At 43.8% G+C, this 19445-nt stretch overlaps 1 protein-coding gene and 1 long non-coding RNA gene across 2 annotated transcripts in view; one reads left to right on the top strand and one right to left on the bottom strand.

The window, feature by feature from the left end:
- Nucleotides 1–16623, bottom strand: part of F11r (F11 receptor) — a 26824-nt gene extending 10201 nt beyond the window's left edge. Inside the window, exon 1 of the mRNA XM_070000260.1 lies at nucleotides 16464–16623. Within this exon, the coding sequence (XP_069856361.1) occupies nucleotides 16464–16524 (61 nt within the window). The 5' untranslated portion in view covers nucleotides 16525–16623. The remainder of the gene's footprint in view (nucleotides 1–16463) is intronic.
- LOC138812228 (uncharacterized) lies at nucleotides 16362–19445 on the top strand. The gene is made up of 3 exons (XR_011367570.1): nucleotides 16362–16847; nucleotides 18083–18124; nucleotides 19108–19445. It is a non-coding gene; the product is annotated as an uncharacterized lncRNA (long non-coding RNA).

Genomic DNA, 19445 nt, shown 5'->3' with positions numbered 1-19445 from the left:
GCCAGTACAGGGGCTTGAACTAGGTGCTCTATCACGTGAGCCACAAGCTCCACTTCCCAACTTTTTGCTGGTTAATTAGAGATAAGAGTCACAAATTTTTTCATACAGCTGGCTTATAACAGGATCCTCAGATCTCGACCTCCTGAGTAGCTAGGATTACAGGTGTAAGCCATCATTGGCTAGCTATACTTTCTTATTATCAACTACCTCTAGATCTTTCTGTATACATTTCTTTTTTACTTTGAAGTTTTCTTTAACAACATTTTTTTTGTTGGCATTACTACTAACAAGCACTATAGCTTGTTAGGTATGGACTCTACCACTTAGACCAGACAGACTTCTAGCCCTTCAATAAGATGTCTATATAAATAATAAATAATATCTGAGTCATTTAATCACTCCAGCCCACCAAACTGCCCCTCCCCTGACATTGTAACTGCCTTAGGAAGGCTGAGTTTCTCTAGAACCTTTATGATTCTATGGTTTATGGAAAGTGAGTGACTCTCCTTCCTGGAAAACCATTTATATCTGAGGATACCGTTTCCCTGCCCATTCTTGTCACTGATTTTATGTATTTTCCCTAGTATTATCATGTTCCCTTGTGGTGAACTCAGACCTATATTTGTCATATTATACATACACATACAAATGTCATATACATTTGTCATATACAAATGTCATACACATACACATATACATGTTAAACCAAAATAAAAGATAATTTCAGGGCTGGGAAGGTGGCTCAGTGGTAGAGCACTTGCCTTGCATGCTCAAGGCCCTAGGTTCGATTCCTCTGCACCACATAAGCAAAAAGAAAAAAGCTGGAGGTAGGCGCTGTGGCTCAAGTGGTAGAGCGCTAGCCTTGAGCTGAAGAGCTGAGGGACAGCGCCCAGGCCCAGAGTTCAGGCCCCACGACCGGACCAAAAAAAAAAAAAAGATAATTTCATCTTTTCCATTCACTTATAGGCTTCACTTATTAAATGTGTGTGTATGCATGCACATACATGTATGCGAATGCATGTATATACCAAGGCTTGAAATCAGGGCCTGGGCTCTGTCCCTTAGCTTTTTCACTGTAGACTTCTACCACTACTTCCAGCTTTTTGTTGGTTAACTGGAGATGAGTCTCACAGACTTTGTTACCTGAGTGGGCTTGGAACCATGGTACTCAGATCTCAACCTCCTGAGTAGCTAGGATTACAATTGTGAGCCAGCAGCACCCAGCAGTGGGAAGTTTTGAATGAAAAGAAGAGAGAGTGGATATTGGGTAATCAACAGGGTCATGAACACAATATGAAATGGAACACACAACCATTTTAGCCTCTTTCAGAAATCCTTCCTTCCTTCCTTCTTTCCTTCCTTCCTTCCTTCCTTCCTTCCTTCCTTCCTTCCTTCCTTCCTTCCTTCCTTCCTTCCTTCCTTCCTGTCTTTCTTTCTGTCTTTCTTTCTCTTTCTTTTTTTCTTTTTCTTTTTGCCAGTCCTGGTGCTTGAATCAGGGTCTGGGCACTGTCCCTGAGCTTTTTTTGCTCAAGGCAAACACTCTACCACTTGAGCCACAGCACCACTTCTGGCTTTTTATTTTTACGTGGTACTGAATCGAACCCAGGGTCTCATACATACTAGGCAAGCACTCTACCACTAAGCTACATTCCCAGCCCGCTACATTTAATTTTTTTTTAGGAACCTCCACACTGCTCTCCAGAGTGGTCGAACAAGTTCACATTCCCATCAACAGCGTATTAGGGTTCCTTTTTGGTTGCATCCTTGCCAGTATCTGTTATTTTTGTTTTCTTGATAATGACTATGCTAATTGGATTACTTCTATTTTTTTTGGGGGGGGGGGAGGGCGGCCAGGGGTGGGGGGGGGCCTCTTGCACTCCACTTCTGGCTTTTTGCTGGTTATTTGGAGATAAAAAGAGTCTCACTGCCAGGTACTGGTGGCTCACACATGTAATCCTAGCTTCTCAGGAGGCTAAGATCTGAGGATTTTGGTTCGGAGCTAGCCGGGCAGAAAAATCCCTGAGACTTATCTCCAATTAAAACCAGAATTGGGGCTGTGGCTCAAATTGGTAGAGTGTAGCCTTGAGCAAAAGAGCCCAGGCCCTGAGTTCAAGTCCAACAACCAAAAGGGGGAAAAAAAAAGTCTCAGGGTCATTTCTAACTTAGCTGACTTCAAACCACAATCCTCAGATCTTAGGCTCCAGAGTAGCCAGGATTACAGATATGAGCCACCATGTCCAGCTACCCCCATTTTCTTAACTGCTGAAGCAGACAGCAGTTAAAACACCTGCTGAATGACAAATAGTGACTTGGTAAAGATTCAAACCAATACAGTCTGACTGCAGAATCTTTTGCCACTCTAAAATCCTTCCTAAAAATCTGATCTATTGCTGGGTGCCAGTGGCTCACACCTGTAATCCTAGCTACTCAGGATGCTGAGGTCTGAGGATCGCGGTTCAAAGGCAGCCCAGGCAGGAAAGTCCGTGAGACTCTTAACTCCAATAAACCACTAGAAAACTGGAAGTGGAACTGTGGCTTAAGCGGTAGAGCGCTCGTCTTGAGCACAAGGACAGTGCCCAAGCCCAGAGTTTAAGCCCACGACTGACAAAAAGAAAAAAATCTGACCTATTCCAAGGTTTTGATGATTCCACATTTCTCTAAGATAAAAAAAAAAAAAAATTCCAATAAGCTAAGAAAGTTCTGGTGCTAGCTGGCCCTGTGATAAACTTACAATCTTCTCACCCAGTCCACTGTCGCAATTTACATTACAAAATACAAAAGTACTTGCACTGCCCAGCAAAGATGGCTATTTCACAATGTCAGCCTCAGTTGTGTTATTTCTGTGGTGGAGCATACTCTTCCTCTCTTACTAGGCTGGTGACTTTTCATCTGAATTATTTTCCAGGAAATGAACTACCACACTCCAATCCTCACCCAGACAGCTTAAGGTCCTTTCCCAGGCTTTCATTATCCCATGCAAAACACTGTGAAAGCACTTCCCACATTACAATGACATCATTGTAAATACGTACGTCTCCCCTACCAGACAGAAAACCTCCAGGGAACAGAAATCATGTGTTATTTATTATTCTAAGTACTCAACCCTTAGCATAGTGAGTAGTACAAGCTGACATGCAAAAAGTTTGCTGATCCATGTAGAATATTAATAAAAGCCCAATTTCCTTAAAAATTCTAATAGTAGCAGAGAAAGAGAGACCGTGTAGGTACAAAACCTGGATTCAGGGCTTGGGCCTGTCCTTGAGCTTTTTTGCTCAAGGCTAGCTAGCATTCCACAGCTACACTTCTGGCTTTTTGGGTAGTTAATGGCAATAAGAGTTGTGTGGGCTTTCCTGTTCCAACTGTCTTCAAACTATAATCCTCAGATCTCAGCCTCTTTAGTAGCTATGTTGCAGGCAAGAACCACCAGTGCCCAGTTCCAGCATCTTTTTCCCCCCTGCAGCATCTTTTTTTTTTAAGTGTTCAAAGTTTATTTGCAGAAAAATATATATATATTAAGAGCCAGGCACTGGTGGCTCACATCTGTCATCTTAGCTACTGGAGGCTGAGACCTGAGGATCACAATTTGAATACAGCCTGGGCAGTAAAGTCTGTGAAACTCTTTTATCCCATTAACCACCAGAAAACCAGAGGCTGGACTGTGGCTCAAGTGGTAGAGCACTAACCTTGAGCAAAAGGGCTCAGAGACAGCACCCAGGTCCCCTAAATTTAAGCCCCATGACTGACCAAAAATAAATAAATTCATAAATAAAAGGCTCCATTCTATTAACCCTTTCAAACTTAGTTTTATAACATTTTCTAATTGCTTTTAAATTTGCTTGCTTTAAAACAAAGTTCTGCTCAATAGGAAATGTACTCATTACCTTACTCATGTAACTGTAACCCCTCTGTACAGTATCTTTACAATAAAAACTATATACCAAAAAAATAACTAAATAAAGCAAAGTTTTCTGTGCATGGCAATTCCCATTTGTTATTTTGCTCGAGGCTGATCTCTGCTCCAAAACCCTGCCTGTAGGTGTTACATGTTCAATGCTAAGGCTGGTTTTCTGCATGCAGGATGATTGCGCACAAACACCTACAGACCTCTGGGAGAGAAAACAAGGTCAAAAGTCAAAAAAAGGCTAGGCAACAGTTGGCAACAGTTCATGCCAATAATCCCAGCCAGTTACTTGGGAAGCTGAAATCTGAGGATCAAGGTTCAAAGACAGCCCAGGCAGACAAATCTATGAGGCTCTTACAAAAAGCCAGAAAGAGAAGTGTGGCTCAAGTGATAAAAAGCTAGGCTTGGGCAGAAAAACGAAGCAAGAGCACCAGGCCCTGAGTTCAAGCCCAAGTTACTGGAGCATGCACATACATACACACAAAAGAAAGAAAAGCCGGGTGCCAGTGGCTCACGCCTGTAATCCTAGCTACTCAGGAGGCTGAGATCTGAGGATCTCGGTTCAAAGCCAGCCCGGGCAGGACAGTTGGTGAGACTCTTATCTCCAATAAACCACTAGAAAACCAGAAATGGCGCTATGTCTCAAGTGGTAGAGTGCTGGCCTTGCGCTGAAGAGCTCAAGGACAGCGCCCAAACCCAGAGTTCAAGCCCACAGCCAACAAAAAAAAAAAAAAGGAAGGAAGGAAGGAAGGAAGGAAGGAAGGAAGGAAGGAGAAAGAAAGAAAGAAAGAAAGAAAGAAAGAAAGAAAGAAAGAAAGAAAGAAAGAAAGAAAGAAAGAAAGAAAGAAAAAGAAAGAAAGAAAGAAAGAAAAGGCAAATGGGCAAGAAGTATTAGGTCTTCTAAAGCAAGTTCAAAAATGGTAGCAAAACTTAGGAGCAGGGCTGGGAATGTAGCTCAGTAGCTCAGTGGTAGGGTGCTTGCCTTGCATGCATGAGGCCCTGGGTTCTATTCCTCAGCATCACATAAGTAGAAAAAGCTGAAAGTGGAGCTGTGGCTCAAGTGGTAGAGTGTTAGCCTGGAGCTGAAGAGCTGAGGGACAGCACCCAGGCCCAGAGTTCAAGCCCCACGACTGACAAAAAAAAAAAAAAAAAAAAAAAAAAGCTGACTACAAATATAAACTGATGGCTTATACTTGTAATCCTGGCTACTTGGGAGCTAAGAACAGGTGGATCATGATTCGAGGCTAATCTATACAGAAAAGCCCATGAGACTCCATCTCAGCAGAAAAAACTGGCCATGGTGCTATGCACCTGTCACCCTTGCTATGACAGGAAGCCTAAAACAGGCAGATCAAAGACCGGGCACAGCCAGGCACCAGTGACGCCGACCTGTAAGCCATCTTGAGCAGCAAAGTATACTAGACTCCATCTCTCCAATTAGCCAGCAAAAAGCTAGAATAACAGTGTGACTCAAGAGGCAGAGCAGAGCCGGGCGTTGGTGGCTCACGCCTGTAATCCTAGCTACTCAGTAGGCTGAGATCTGAGGATCGCGGTTCAAAGCCAGCCCGGGCAGGAAAGACCGTGAGACTCCTATCTCCAATAAACCACCAGAAAACTGGAAGTGGCGCTGTAGCTCAAGTGGTAGGGCGCTCGCCTTGAGCTGAAGAGCTGAGGGACAGCACTCAGGCCCAGAGTTCAAGCCCCATGACCGACAAAAAAAAAAAAGAGGCAGAGCAGAACAAGCAAGCCAGTTCAAACCCTGGAAATCAAATGAGTAAGGAAGGGCAAGGCCCTCAGCTCAAATCCAATTATAATAACAACAACAAAAGGCTTGATGTTGGACTCTTAGCGCCAATTAACCAGCAAACAGTTGGAAGTGGAGGTTTGGCTCAAGTAGTAGAGTACCAGCCTTAAGTAAAGAAGCTAAGTAATAAGCAGCTAGGCCCGGAGTTCAAGCTCCACTACCAGCATACACAAAAAAGTAAACAGAGACCATGATGACATTTCTGTATAATGGAAGGATCAACATAAGCCTTGAGGAGTACAAAGCTTATTACTCCATACCCTTAATTCATCATATCTTAATTCCAACCACACATTACTGAGTTTGCCCAAGAAAATCATTGAACAATGGCAGCTAACATTTTTTTTAATATTCACTAGGTACCAGATACTCCAATTTCGGTAGTTATGTAACTCCTTTAAAGCCTTGCAAAATATAGTGAAAAAGATAATAGGATTGCTCTCCTCTTACGTGAGTTATTGGGTTGCAGATGTTTAGTGATTTGCTCAAGGTCACAAAGCTAGTAGATGACAGGGTTAAGATTGTAACTAACCTAACCTATTTCCAGTATGTATCAACTACCACAACTATACCAAAAACAATAATAATAATATATACTGCCTTTCTCTTTTTAGCCTTAAGCTTTAAGTGGAAGCATTCTCAGGCCCTTGGGGAGAAAACATCCTCCCAAAATGTCTTCTGTTACTTGTTCCCAAGAGGTAATCAGGAGTAGGTGAATCATAACATGAATGTTATATATGAATGTTATATATATGTTATATACATGATCAGTTCATCAAACTGCTCATAGGCTGTTGCTAAATCCCTATAGATATGTGGTTTTACCTGCTTGGTACTGGTGGCTCATACCTGTAATCCTAGCTACTCAAGAAGCTGAGATCTAAGGATCAGGGTTCAAAGCTAGCCCAAGAAGACAAATCCAAGAGATTCTTTTCTTCAAATAACAACTAAAAAGCTGGAATTGGAGCTGTGGCTCAAGTGGTGGACTAGCGTTGAGCAAAAAAACATAGGGGCACTGCCCAAGCCCTAAATTCAAGTCCCAGGACTGGCACCAAAAAAAAAAAAAAAAAAAACTTTTAAAGGTAAAGTTAGATGACAGAACTGAGACTATGATATCATCAAGATGTTAGACAGGCCTACCATAAGCTCCCAAGCATAGAGGATTGAGGAAGCCGAAAGAAAGCTTCATCAAGATCTCATTTCAACAAATATGCCAGATTTAATGGGAGGCACAGGTAGGAGGAACACAGTCCAAGGCTGGCCCTAACAATCATGAGACCCTCTGAGGGAAAACAATGAACCAGAGTAAAAAAGGACTAGAGATATGATTCAAGTGGTAGCAAATGTGAAGCAAAAAAAAAAAGGTCAGGTACTGAAAGCTCACACCTGTAATCCTAGCTACTCAGGGGGGTAAGATCTGAGGAACATGGTTCAAAGCCAGCCCAGGCAGGAAAGTCCATGAAACTCTTATCTTCAATTAACCACCAGAAAACCAGATGGCATTGTGGCTCAAGGTGGTAGAGTGCTATCCTTGAGCAAAAAAGCTAGGGGACAGCTCTCAGGCCCTGGGTTTAAGCCCCACAACCAGATAGATAAGATAGATAGATAGGTAGATAGATAGATAGAAAGACAGACAGACAGACAGACAGACAGACAGATAGGATAGATAGATAGATGATAGATAGATAGATAGATAGATAGATAGATAGATAGATAGATAGATAGATAGATAGATAGATAGATAGGATAGATAGATAGATAGGATAGATAGATAGACAGATGGAAGAAAATTGGCAGAAGGAAACCAGAGCCTACGACAGATTAGTGATACTAATTGCGAACAACAATAAAGTATGTAAAAGAACCATACAGAGGGTGGGAGTTTGTAGAAGAGGAGTTGGGAAAAGAGAAGGGAAACGTAAAAATAAATCAATAAAAATAACAACAAGGGGGCTGGGAAAGTGGCTCAATGGTAGAGTGCTTGCCTGGCATATGAGGTCCTGGGTTCGATTCCTCAGCACCACATAAGCAGAAAAGCTGGAAGTGGCGCTGTGGCTCAAGTAGTAGAGAGTTTGCCTTGAGCTGAAGAGCTGAGGGACAGTGCCCAGACCCACAGAGTTCAGGCCCATGACCAGCAAAAATAAATAAATAAATAAATAACCACAAGGAATTAACAGCTAAATCACATCTTTTCACAAGACAGGACAGATTTTCAAGAGTTGATAGTGTCCACCTCCTCCCCAATTTTCAGGGGGTGGATGCCAAGGTGTTCCACGAATGCTCAAACCCTCAGACTGTACTGACCCCACCCTATGGGTACTATGCTTCCTCCTCTGTATATCTATGATAAAGTTTAATGTATAAATTAAAAACAATGAAAGGTTCACAACAGGCAGGAATAGCGGTGCTCACCTTTAATCCCGGCACTTGGGAGGCATAGGAGGGAGGATCACAACCCAACCTTGTCACAACAAACAAAAACAAAAACACCAGAAAACACAACAGTAACTCATAATAAAATAGAGCAATTTTAACAATATACTATAGTTATTTCAGACTCATTGTGCTGAGAATGAGCTCCATAAAATTCATAGTGGCACACACTTCATTAAAGCCCAGCTACTTGGAGGCAGATACCAAGAGAATCATAGTTCAAGGATAGCCCTAGGGGGAAAAAAAAACTTTCCGAAGTTGGACCTCAGTAGCTCACACTTATCATCTTAGCTACTCTGGAGGCTAAGCTCCAAGGATGGTGGATTAAGGCCAGCTTGGGGGGGAAAAAAAAAAAAAGCAAGACTACATCTCTAATTAACCAAAATGCCAGGCTGGAGGCACAAATGGTAGAAGCCTGGCCAGCACAAATGAAGGCCCTGAGTTCAAGCCCCAGTACAAATATAGCACAGATATAATTCCTGTAAAACATGTATTTGAATAATAAAACACATGTGGCAAATTGTATTTTTCAAAATGATCATGATCAGACTGGGAGAATAGCTCAACCTGGAAACCATGAGGACCTGGATCCAATCACTACTGGAAAAGGAGGAGCAGGTCAAGCTATGTATGTCTCTCCTCCTATATACTTTAGAACTGAGAGGGAGACTAAGTTCCTTCCTCTTGAAATCTAGGCAGGCTCATAAAAAGCTTCTGCACAGCTAAGGACATAGCAACCAAGCTAGAAAGACAGCCAACTGACTGGGGAAAAATATTTACCAGCAATATATCAGACAGGGGTTAATATCCAGTATATACAGGGAACTCAAGAAACTAATCCCTCCCAAACCCAACAAACCAATTACTAAATGGGCAAGGGAACTAAAGAAGGACTTCTCAGAAGAAGAAATAAAAATGGCAAAGAAACACATGAGGAAATGTTCACCACCCCTGGTTGTAAAGGAAATGCAAATACAGACAACCCTGAGATACCACCTTACCCCAGTCAGAATGGCCCACATCCTAAAGTCAGCCAATGACAAATGCTGGAGGGGATGTGGAGAAACGAAACCCTATTACACTGCTGGTGGGAATGTACACTTATACAGCCACTTTGGAAAGCAGTCTAGAGTGTCCTCAGAAAGCTAAATATTGACCTCCCCTATGACCCAGCCATACCACTTGTAGGCATCTATCCTGAACAACAGGAACCAGTATACAAGGACACGTGCACCTCCATGTTTTTTGCAGCACAGTTCACAATAGCCAGGATATGGAAACAATCCAGAAGCCCCACCAAAGATGAATGAATCCAAAAACTGTGGTATGTATACACAATAAATATTATGCAGCCATTAGAAATGACAAAATAGGGACTGGGAAGGTGGCTCAGTGGTAGAGTGCTTGCCTTGCATGCATGAGGCCCTTGGTTCAATTCCTCAGCACCACATAAGCAAAAAAAGAAAAAAGCTGGAAGTGGCACTGTGGCTCAAGCAGTAAAGTGCCAGCCTTGAGCTGAAGAGCTGAGGGACAGTGCCCAGGCCCAGAGTTCAGGCCCCACGACTGGACACCCCCACCCCCCCGCAAAAAAAAGAAATGACAAAATAATGGCATTTGCAGGGAAATGGATGGAACTAGAAGAAATGATGTTGAGTGAGGTAAGCCAAGAGCAAAGAGACAAACGGCACATGGTCTCCCTGATAAGTGGATGTTAAATCCAAAATATAAGGTGATATGACAAAGTTAACAAGACTTGAGAAACAAAGGACTTCCACTCATCTGGTCAAATCACTACTAAATAACCCCATGCTGCTAATCACATATATGGTATATATGTCCACACCGGGGGAAAACTAGGAGGAGGACAGAGAACTAGAGGGAATCAGGGAAAACCATACAATAGCAGAACCCAGCTGCACTGGACAGTGACCAAAAAGAACTAAGCAACTCAATGGCAGCGATGGGAGGGAGGGAACCAGTGGGAAAGAGGGAACAGCTGACACTAAGCAAAAGGAAAGAAATGTACACATTACTCGATGTGGAAGAAATAACTGTATTGTCAAAGCTCATAGAACTCATAAACTTTATAGACCACGATAGATTTCCCCATGAAAGTTAGAATGTGGGGAGGGGGCAGAGGGTCAGGGGGGACGAAGGAGGGGGAGAGAACGATGGGGAGGGAGGAGGGGGGAAGGGATGGGAAGGGGAAACAAAGGAGGCAACAATGCTTGATAAGAAATGTACTCATTACCTTGCTCATGTAATTGTAACCCCTCTGTATGGTATTTTCACAATAAAAAAAAAGAAAGAAACTTAGAATGTGTTTGTGAGTTTAACTAAGCATCACTAGCCCACAATACTGTGAAATTTGGGAAATTATGTAACTACTTAATCACAATAAAGAATTTGGAAAATTATGTAATTACTTAATCACAATAAAGAATTTGGGGGAAAAAAAAAGAAAAGAAATCTAGGCAGGCTCCTGTGACCGCCAAAGAGGAGGAACAGGAGTGACATAGACATAGAACATTCATATTAGTGTCTAAAATACACTTTGCCTTTCTCTTTCTCTTTCTTTCCTTCTTTCTTTCTTTTCCTTCCTTCCTTTCTTCCTTCCTTCCTTCCTTCCTCCCTTCCTTTCTTGCACAGAGTCTCACTACGTAGCCCAGGCTGCCTGGAACTCAGAACATCTGCCTCAGCCTCCTGGGTCTAGGATACAGGTCTGAACCACCATGTCTAGCTTAAAAGGTACTTTCTTCCCCTGTATGCTATCAAAACGTTTTGTGCCTTTTTCTTCTTTCTGTTTCCTTCCTTCCTTCCTTTCTTTTTGTGAAAATACTGGCACTTGCTAGGCAGGATTTTTACCACTTGAGCCACCCACACCCTCAGCCCTCTTTGCCTTAGTCATTTCTTTGGACAGCATCCTGCATTTTGCCAGGGCTGACCTGCACTGTGATCCATCTACTATGCTTCCCACTTACCAGGGACCACAAGCTTCACCTTACTACGTAAGATATGCTAATTTCTCTCACTAACTTTTGCACGTGCAGTCATAATCCTGCAATCTCTGCTGAGGCTACAGGTGTGTCCTGCCACACCCTGCTTCATTTAGTGCTTTCCTGACTGCCCTTGGCACTCTGTTCTGCATTCCACTCAGGGAACATATCCGGAGTTCCTTGTGAATCTGAGAAATCACAGCATTGAATCCTCCCCAGATCTTAGCTTGCACTTGCTTCACTAGAGCTGGCCCCCCCCCCATACTGAGGCACTACTGGAGGAGGGGTAGTGGTTCACAAAGGTTTGGAGACCTCTAGCAGTGAATACAACCCACCAACAGCTATGCCTTGGTTCCAACCCACAAGAGAAAAGCTACTTCCTTCCACCCTTTGTTTTCTCTATATATCCGTTAATCATTTGAATTTTCCTTAAGTTGCTTCTGCACTATGAGTTTGAACTTCTTTAAAAAAAAAAAAAAAAAAGAAGGAAGGAAAAGGGAAGCCAGCTAGGCAAATTCCTGGTTTTCACTAAAAATGGTATCCAGGTTTTCCACCTGGTACAAACTTGAAAGACCCCCTCTATCTATAAACGCCCCCCCCACTCCAGCCCCCAAGCCCACTAGCTCCCTAGGTTCAGTTTACCTACATGCTATTATTAGCAATACTCCGGCCTTCCCAGCTTCTGGACCACAGCTGACTTTCACTGCAACCCCCCAAATCTCCAGCACAATGCTTAGAACACACTAAACACTAATGTGCCAATGTTTGAGACATTAACAAATGAACCTGACATTACAATACTACAAGTCCCTGGACCTAGGGCTCCTGTTTGCCCAGGCTCACCCATTCCCCCCCACCACTCATCTGCAGACTAAACCAAGCCGATAGTGAGTTCACTGGTCTTAGTAAAGACCAGAGGGCAATTAGGCCCAGGGAAGAGTCACAGTTGGCAGACACTTTCTGGGCAATGGAATGGATCAGATACAGAATGTGCCTGTGAGCTAAACAACAGGCTGGGCCATATTTAAACAGCCACCATTGTGTTGGCTACACTCGAAGTTCAGGCAATGGAACTGGCTGAGCCCTGTAAATTAAAGGCTATACAATAGGACAGGAAGGCTTTCGCGTAGTCTCTACGTCCTGCTCCCTCAACAGACTTTCCAGTTCTACACCCTCAGCCCCCTTCTCCCATTTCCCCATTGCAAGGTAAGATCATGACTTCCTGCCCAGGCCTCACTCCAGGGACCAAGAATCAAACTTCCTGCTACAATCAAACTTCCTGCTTCCTCCTGCCCTACCCCCACATCGAAAAACAAATGACACCACCTGGACTTTAGACAGAAACCCTGCTTATTGGGAATTCCCAGGCAGATGAAGTCTGGTTTTCAGTGCCTAGAAAACCACAACCTTGGCCACTCAGACTGCTTTCCACAACCTCTCACAGTGCTAGAAAAGTTCTCAACTTATCTTTGCCTTGGTCATCTAGGTTTTTCCTAAACCTCGGGAGAAGGAAATCCGTTTTGAGTTTAGAGACCCACCCCCATGTTAATATTGAAAAACAAGCCCTATTATTTCTGAATCTATCACAGAAAGTGTAGTATTTAGTCTATCTTCAGGTAAGGGGTAGGTGTCAGCTATTGCTATGAGTTGCCCCTTTGAATTCCAAGTGACTAAGGGCCATGAATCCTAAAATACCAGCATAAAAGAACCTCCAGAATATGTTAAGGAAAATAAGATGCAATCTAATATACACGTTTCTTTTTGTATAAAAAGAGAGGGGAGAAAAAAATATATGTATATATCATGTAACTGTATAGCAAAACGTTGGAAAGATACACAAACTGGGGGGGGTAGGAATAACAAGAACAGTGCGAGGGAGATGGTCTGCCCCTTTGACATGATTCTGAATCTCAAACTCTTGTCTACTAACTCATTCAAAATAACGAAAAATCACACCAGCCTTATCCTAAACAAGAACTAGGCTGGAGATCTTAGACAAACCTCCAGTCATAAAGAAGCTAATGAATGAGGTGAAAGCTAAGAGGAACTTGCTGGAATCCCATCAGCACTCATTTCCACCTTCAAGAGGGGCCACTCACTAGGAACAATTTCTTCATGGAAGTATTGGGAAGGAAAGTAGGGGTGACTCACCAATCTGTCCTTTTGGTGACAAGTCCCACGTTAGAAATGTTTCAAAGAGCTTGAGTCAGAAACAGCAGGAAACACCATTGCTCAAGACTAAGAAACCCTACAGATAAGGGAGCAGTAAAAAAGCCAGGGCCCAAACTTCGTTCACCTTCCTTATGGTTACACTGAAAACTAACACACACACACCCTCCCCCGCCGCTGTCTCTCTTCCCCCTCCCACTCCCTCTTCCTCTCCCTCTCTCCATACTGTGCTCTCATTTGGCTTTTTCCACTCAAGGATGGTGCTCTACCATTTGAGCCATACTTTCTCTTTTGATTAATTAAAATTAAAGAGTCTCATGTCCTTTTCTGCTGGGACTGGCTAAAACCTCAATCTTGAGATCTTAGCCTCATAAAGAGCTAGGATTACAGGTGTGAGCCCCCACAGTGCCTGGCAGTACAGAGTCTTAGATACAGATTCACTATGGCTGACTAGTTTCATTTTCCTAAGCCCAACTCTCCCAGTATGCTCCCCTTCCCTGTCCACTATGTCCCCCTGTCGGGTGTGGGCCCTTCCTCAATAATGGCAGAAGCCAATGTGAGGGGCAGTCCTGGAGGGAAGGAAGAATGCAGGTGCAACCTGTACATGCTTCAGATTCAAAGCTCAAGAAAGAGCTCCCTTGCGCTAGGAATGTGGCTTAGTGGTAGAGTGCTTGTCCAGCATGCATGAAGCCCTGGGTTCCATTCCTTAGTACCACATAAATAGAAAAGGCCAGAAGCGGCACTGTGCCTCAAGTAAGAGAGCACTAGCCTTGAGCACAGAAAGGTAAGGACAGTGCCCAGGCCCTGAGTTCAAGCCCCAAGACTGGAGAAAGAGAGAAGAAAAGAAAGAACAAAAGAAAGAATGAAAGAAAGAACGAAAGAAAGGAAGGAAGGAAGGAAGAAGGAAGGAACGAAGGAACGAAGGAAGGAAATAAGGAAGGAAAAGAAAAGAGCTCCCACTCTTTCACCATTTGGAACCTCCCCGCTTCCTCTGACCTGCTCTTTTGAGGACAGCATTCTTTGATTCTCACAAAATCCAAAGCTACCCAGAAATAACCTCTTCCTGAACATGGAATGTAGCTATTATCTCCCATTGATCCTTATGACCAGGATAGGACATGTATTATTACTTCTATTTTATAGATGAATAGACTGAGCTACTAGCCCAAAGTCATAAACAAGACAAAGAAGGGAGAATCCAGATAGGGTAGGCTGGCTCCCATTTCCATCCTCATTTGCACTAACCAAATCACTCCCCACCCTCACATCTACAATTTAAAAGCTGCAAGGCCCTCTATAGCATGGACTTGTTACTTCCTCGGACCCACTGTCCTCGCTAATGCAAAAATCACCTCAGGATCCCCCTCAATTGAGGATGGAGTACCACACAAAACCAGAACATGACCAAGGATGTTACTAATATTTCTAAGAACTGGATAGAAGTAAAATAGGCAAAGTAGGAAAAGAAAGGGAGGGCTGGGAAGGTGACTCAGTGATAGAGTGCTTGCCCCACATGCATGAGACCCTGGGTTCGATTCCTCAGCACCACATAAACAGAAAAGGCTGGAAGTGGTGCAGTGGCTCAAGTGATAGAATGCTAGCCTTGAGCTGAAATGCTCAGGGACAGCACCCAGGCCCAGAGTTCAAGACCCACAACCGACCAAAAAAAAAGGGGGGGGGGGACTGAGGAAAAAAGTAAATGGATCGAATGAAAAGGAAAAGTGGGAAGGAGGTATAACCTGGTGGGAAAGAAAAAAAAATTAAATGACAAAACAACAGATTCTGAAGCAAATAGTTCTTGTGCCATAGTGTGCTGAGAAGCTGGATACAAGTGTAGAAACCCAGAAAAGAGAAAAGAGAGGAAAACAAAGATAATAAAAAAAAAAAACGGAAGCAAAGAAAACGGGTTTCCAGGTTCCACCCTCTTGCCAGCCGGGAAAAGTCATTTCCCTTCTTTAGACCCACTTCCTTATCTAGACAATACAGGGCATTTTAACTGCTAGGGGTCTAATCCAGTCCGCGTTCGTTTTTGTGTTAAAGGTCAAAGGAATTGTATACAGTGTAAGGAATCTTCCTCTACATTTCAAAAACACCACAAAAAGAAGTGCCTTTATAAGATGCCAATATTGATTGAATCCCAAAATAAAAACTGGGAGGGAAGCAGACTCACATAGAAAACATTCTGCCACAACTACCCACCTAAGTGTGCGTACAAACACTTCAGACTCAGACGTAGCATGAAACCACCAGAAAGTTAGACAGATAAATATACAAGTGCTGACACAGGTTGACGAAAGCCCAAACCAATCTTCCACACTGAGCCCCACACAAACACACCTAGAGCCACAGGCAAGCCCCTGCAAGTGAGCCTCATTGTTCTACCCGAAAGGGAGTTTACAGAGGAAACAAGAACTCCCATGCCCAGCCAGGGCGAGGGCAGGGCTCTGGCTCTGAGGAAAGTCCCATCCTCCCCTAGGGAAGAGTCATTGGGTCAACAACATTTCTTAAGGACTCCTCGGTAGTCATTCCAGAAAAGGAATTCTGAAATTCCAGTTTCGTTCCACTTCAGACTTTGCACCTGGCCACTTTTCCCAGAGCAAACCAGGGCAACTCAGAGATTCAAAGACGCAAGAGAACCCACGCTGCAAAAGCCAGGGAAGATTTCCCCACATCATCTCCCACACCCCACCAGTTTCCTCCGATAATCCCTCAGGAGCCAGGAAAGCCAAGGGGTGAGAGGCTCTGACTGGATCCTCTGGGTGGTCCGTGGATGTCGGGGGGGGGCAGGTGGTGTGGGGGGGGGGGCTGAGTCGACAGACGTGGGACGGGTCCCAGCGCTCGCACCAGTAGTTGAAGGACTGGAACCAGCCCGCCCCACTTATTTTTGGTGTGTATGTTAAAAGAGGGTGGCCCACTTTCGCAGGAAAGTTAGCTCCGGGTGTAAAGGGAGGGGTCGCAATTCATGGCGTGGGGAAGGGGAGCCAGCCGCTCTCCAAGGCTGGGGGAGGGGAAGCAAAGGAAAAATCCTAGGCAGGGGTGGGAAAGGACTGTGAGGGTGAGGCAGGTAGTACTTTGGACTCCTCCCCTCCCGCGGGCCTGGAGCCTGGGGAGCGCCTTCCTCCCACCTCCGACCTGACCCACTGAAACTCCGGGAACTTACACAGGATCACTGAGGTGAAGAAAAGCAACTGACTCCTCCCGGCTTTCGCCTGAGTCCCCATCACGATCAGATCCCGACAGAAGAAACAGCCGCCCGAGCCCTGGAGACAACACAGCTTAACAACCTGCAGCGCTCGGGTAAAACTCCAGCCTCCAGGTCTAGCCCCTCCTAAACCCTCCTTCTTCGTCCGATTGGTCAGTTCTCTATACTGTGCACATTCTGATTGGTTAAGAGAACCGCCCTTCAATTGAGTGAATCACCGCAGCCAGGTACAGCCCTTCCCATTACTCCCCACTGGGTCGGATCAACTCGTTTCCTGGATTCAGGCCTCTGATTGGCTCAGAAGATTGTCGCGTAAGGAAACGAATTCCTCACCTTAGGCAGGTAAGGGCTCCTGATTGGACGTGTGTCCGTCCTACAGTAGGGACGTCCTAACTAGCTGGGTTCAAATCTCAAGCCGCAGCCTACAAACTTCATTATCTCTTAGGAAGAGGTTAGGAAAGGTCCTCGAGATGGGAATCTTGTTGCTCCCAGGGCCCACTGACCACCTTCCCCCGCGGGGCCCTCCTTGTTCTCAGGAAAAACTCATCCCCGACCTTATCTGAAAGCGAGAGCTGAGCCTTATCTGAAACCCTTATCTGAAAGCGCTGGAAGGGCTGGGATACCCTACCGCGAAACCCCAAACAGGACTGTTTGCACTTCACAGTGCAAACTGTGTCCCAAACTGGACAGTTGGGACAATAAATCCCCTACAGGACAGGACAAAGAAATTCCAAAGAAGAGTCTCACACTAGAATGTATAGAAACCTAAAACGCCCCACATTACCCGCTCCTTGTTTCTCCGACCCTGCTCTGACCTTTGCAGCTATGATCAAAGCCTGTCCTGGTTCTCTGCTTTCTTTCACGCCTTTCTTTTTTTTTTTTTTTTTTTTTTTTTTGAGGGTGAAAGTGATTCATATTTTAATTTTTTTTTAATTTTTTATTGTAAAGATACTGTACAGAGGGTTACAGTTACATGAGTAAGGTAATGAGTACACTTATTGAGCATTATTACCCCCTCCATTGTTTTCCCCCTCCCATCCCTTCCCTCCCTACCTTCCCCAAGGTTCCTTTTTTTTAATTGTGATTAAGTGATTACATAATTTCCCAAATTTCACAGTATTGTGGAATAATGATGCTCATTTAAAGTCACAAGTTCATTCTGACTTTCCTGGAGTAAATTGTCTATCACAGTCTATAACATATAACGGTGTTCACATATACACCATACATGTGATCAGCAGCATGGGGGTATTTAGTAGTGGTTTGACCAGATGAGTGGGAGTTCTTTGTTTCTTAAGTCCTGTTAGTTATGTCATATCACCTAACATTTTGGATTTAGCATCCACTTATCAGGGAGACCATGTACCATTTGTCTCTTTGCTCTTGGCTTACCTCACTCAACATGATTCCTTCTAGCTCCATCCATTTCCCTGCAAATGCCATTATTTTGTTATTTCTAATGGCTGCATAATATTCCATTGTGTATAGATACCACAATTTTTGGATCCATTCATCTGTGGTGGGACATCTGGGTTGTTTCCATATCTAGCTATTCTTTCATGCCTTTCATTCTCTAGATCTTTCCTAATGCCTCGGACTGTGGGACTCACCCACACTTGGTAAGTTGTGTTTTGTGTTGTTCGTTTGAATGGAAATTGCTTGGTCCCATTGCCCAGCCAGTGAAAAATAAACATTAGTATAAGAGGGTGGAAAGATACCTGGACACCACCCCCAAATCGGGTTCTCTGTCCACCCCACTAGCAACTTTTATAGACTTTGAGAAAGCTGTAAGAGAGGAGGAACGATCAAACCACAGGGAAAGGAGCACTCAAGTCTAGAGTAGAAAAGGCAGAATTGTCTTACCTCAACAACACAAAACACACCCAGATAATAGAAACTGTTGTACACATGCTCTACAAACATCCCTAGCAGGGGTGTGACTAAGTCCTGCACACATTTGATCTGTTAGCAGAGCCGTAAATGTCAGAATTACTTTTCTTCTCACTGTGACTAATGGCTGGGTACAGACTATGCCCTCTTTTTCTATAGATAATGTTGCTATCCATGTTACTGCTAATATTTATGTCATTAGATCATTTGTAATTGAAATTTATGATCAACATCTTTGCTATTTGTAGTTTCTGTTTTACAGTAATTTAATTGTAATTATACTAAGTATACCCAAGTTGCCTGTGGAAAAAACTTACCATTGTAAATAGAAATATCACGATTTTTCATGGAGGTGCTGGTACTAGGACTTAAACGTTTCCCCACCTCTCAAAAAGAGCATTTGCTCTACCCTTGAGCTATACCTCCATGTTAGGCATTTTGGTGGTTAACTGCAGATAAAAATCTGACAGGGGCTGGGAAGGTGGCTCAGTGGTAGAGTGCTTGCCTTGCATGCATGAGACCCTGGGTTCAATTCCTCAGCACCACATAAGCAGAAAAAGCCGGAAGTGGGGCTGACTCTGAAGCAGTAGAGCGCTAGCCTTGAGCTGAAGAGCTGAGGGACAGCGCCCAGGCCCAGAGTTCAGGTCCCATGACCTACCAAAAAAAAAACAAAACAAAACAAAAGAAAAATCTGACAGATTTTTTTGCCTAGGTAAACTTCAAACTGGGATCCTTCTCTGCCTCCTGAGAAGCTAGAATTACAGGCATGGTCCACCAATCCCCTGCTGAAAGGACACGCCTTCTGATTTTGTTTATGTTTAGCCTCTTTCACCTTTGTCATATTTCACTTTTCATTCCTTGTTTACATCTCATGAGCCAAAAATCCCACATCTGGTTCCACCTAACTTAAAACAATGTGTATCAATAACTTATTGAGTGCTATAGCGAAATACAAATAAATATAAACTACAATATAAAACATAAACCTGATGTCAAAGTGTACAACCTACTTCCCAGAGGAACCTAGACACATCCTCTAAGTTAGGTAAA

This window comes from Dipodomys merriami, unplaced genomic scaffold (genome assembly GCF_024711535.1).
Source record: "Dipodomys merriami isolate MVZ:Mamm:240054 unplaced genomic scaffold, mDipMer1.0.p SCAF_56, whole genome shotgun sequence".
NCBI classification, from domain to species: Eukaryota; Metazoa; Chordata; class Mammalia; order Rodentia; family Heteromyidae; genus Dipodomys; species Dipodomys merriami.
The sequence above is the reverse complement of the archived record's forward strand: the minus strand, read 5'-3'. Positions and strand labels throughout refer to the sequence as shown.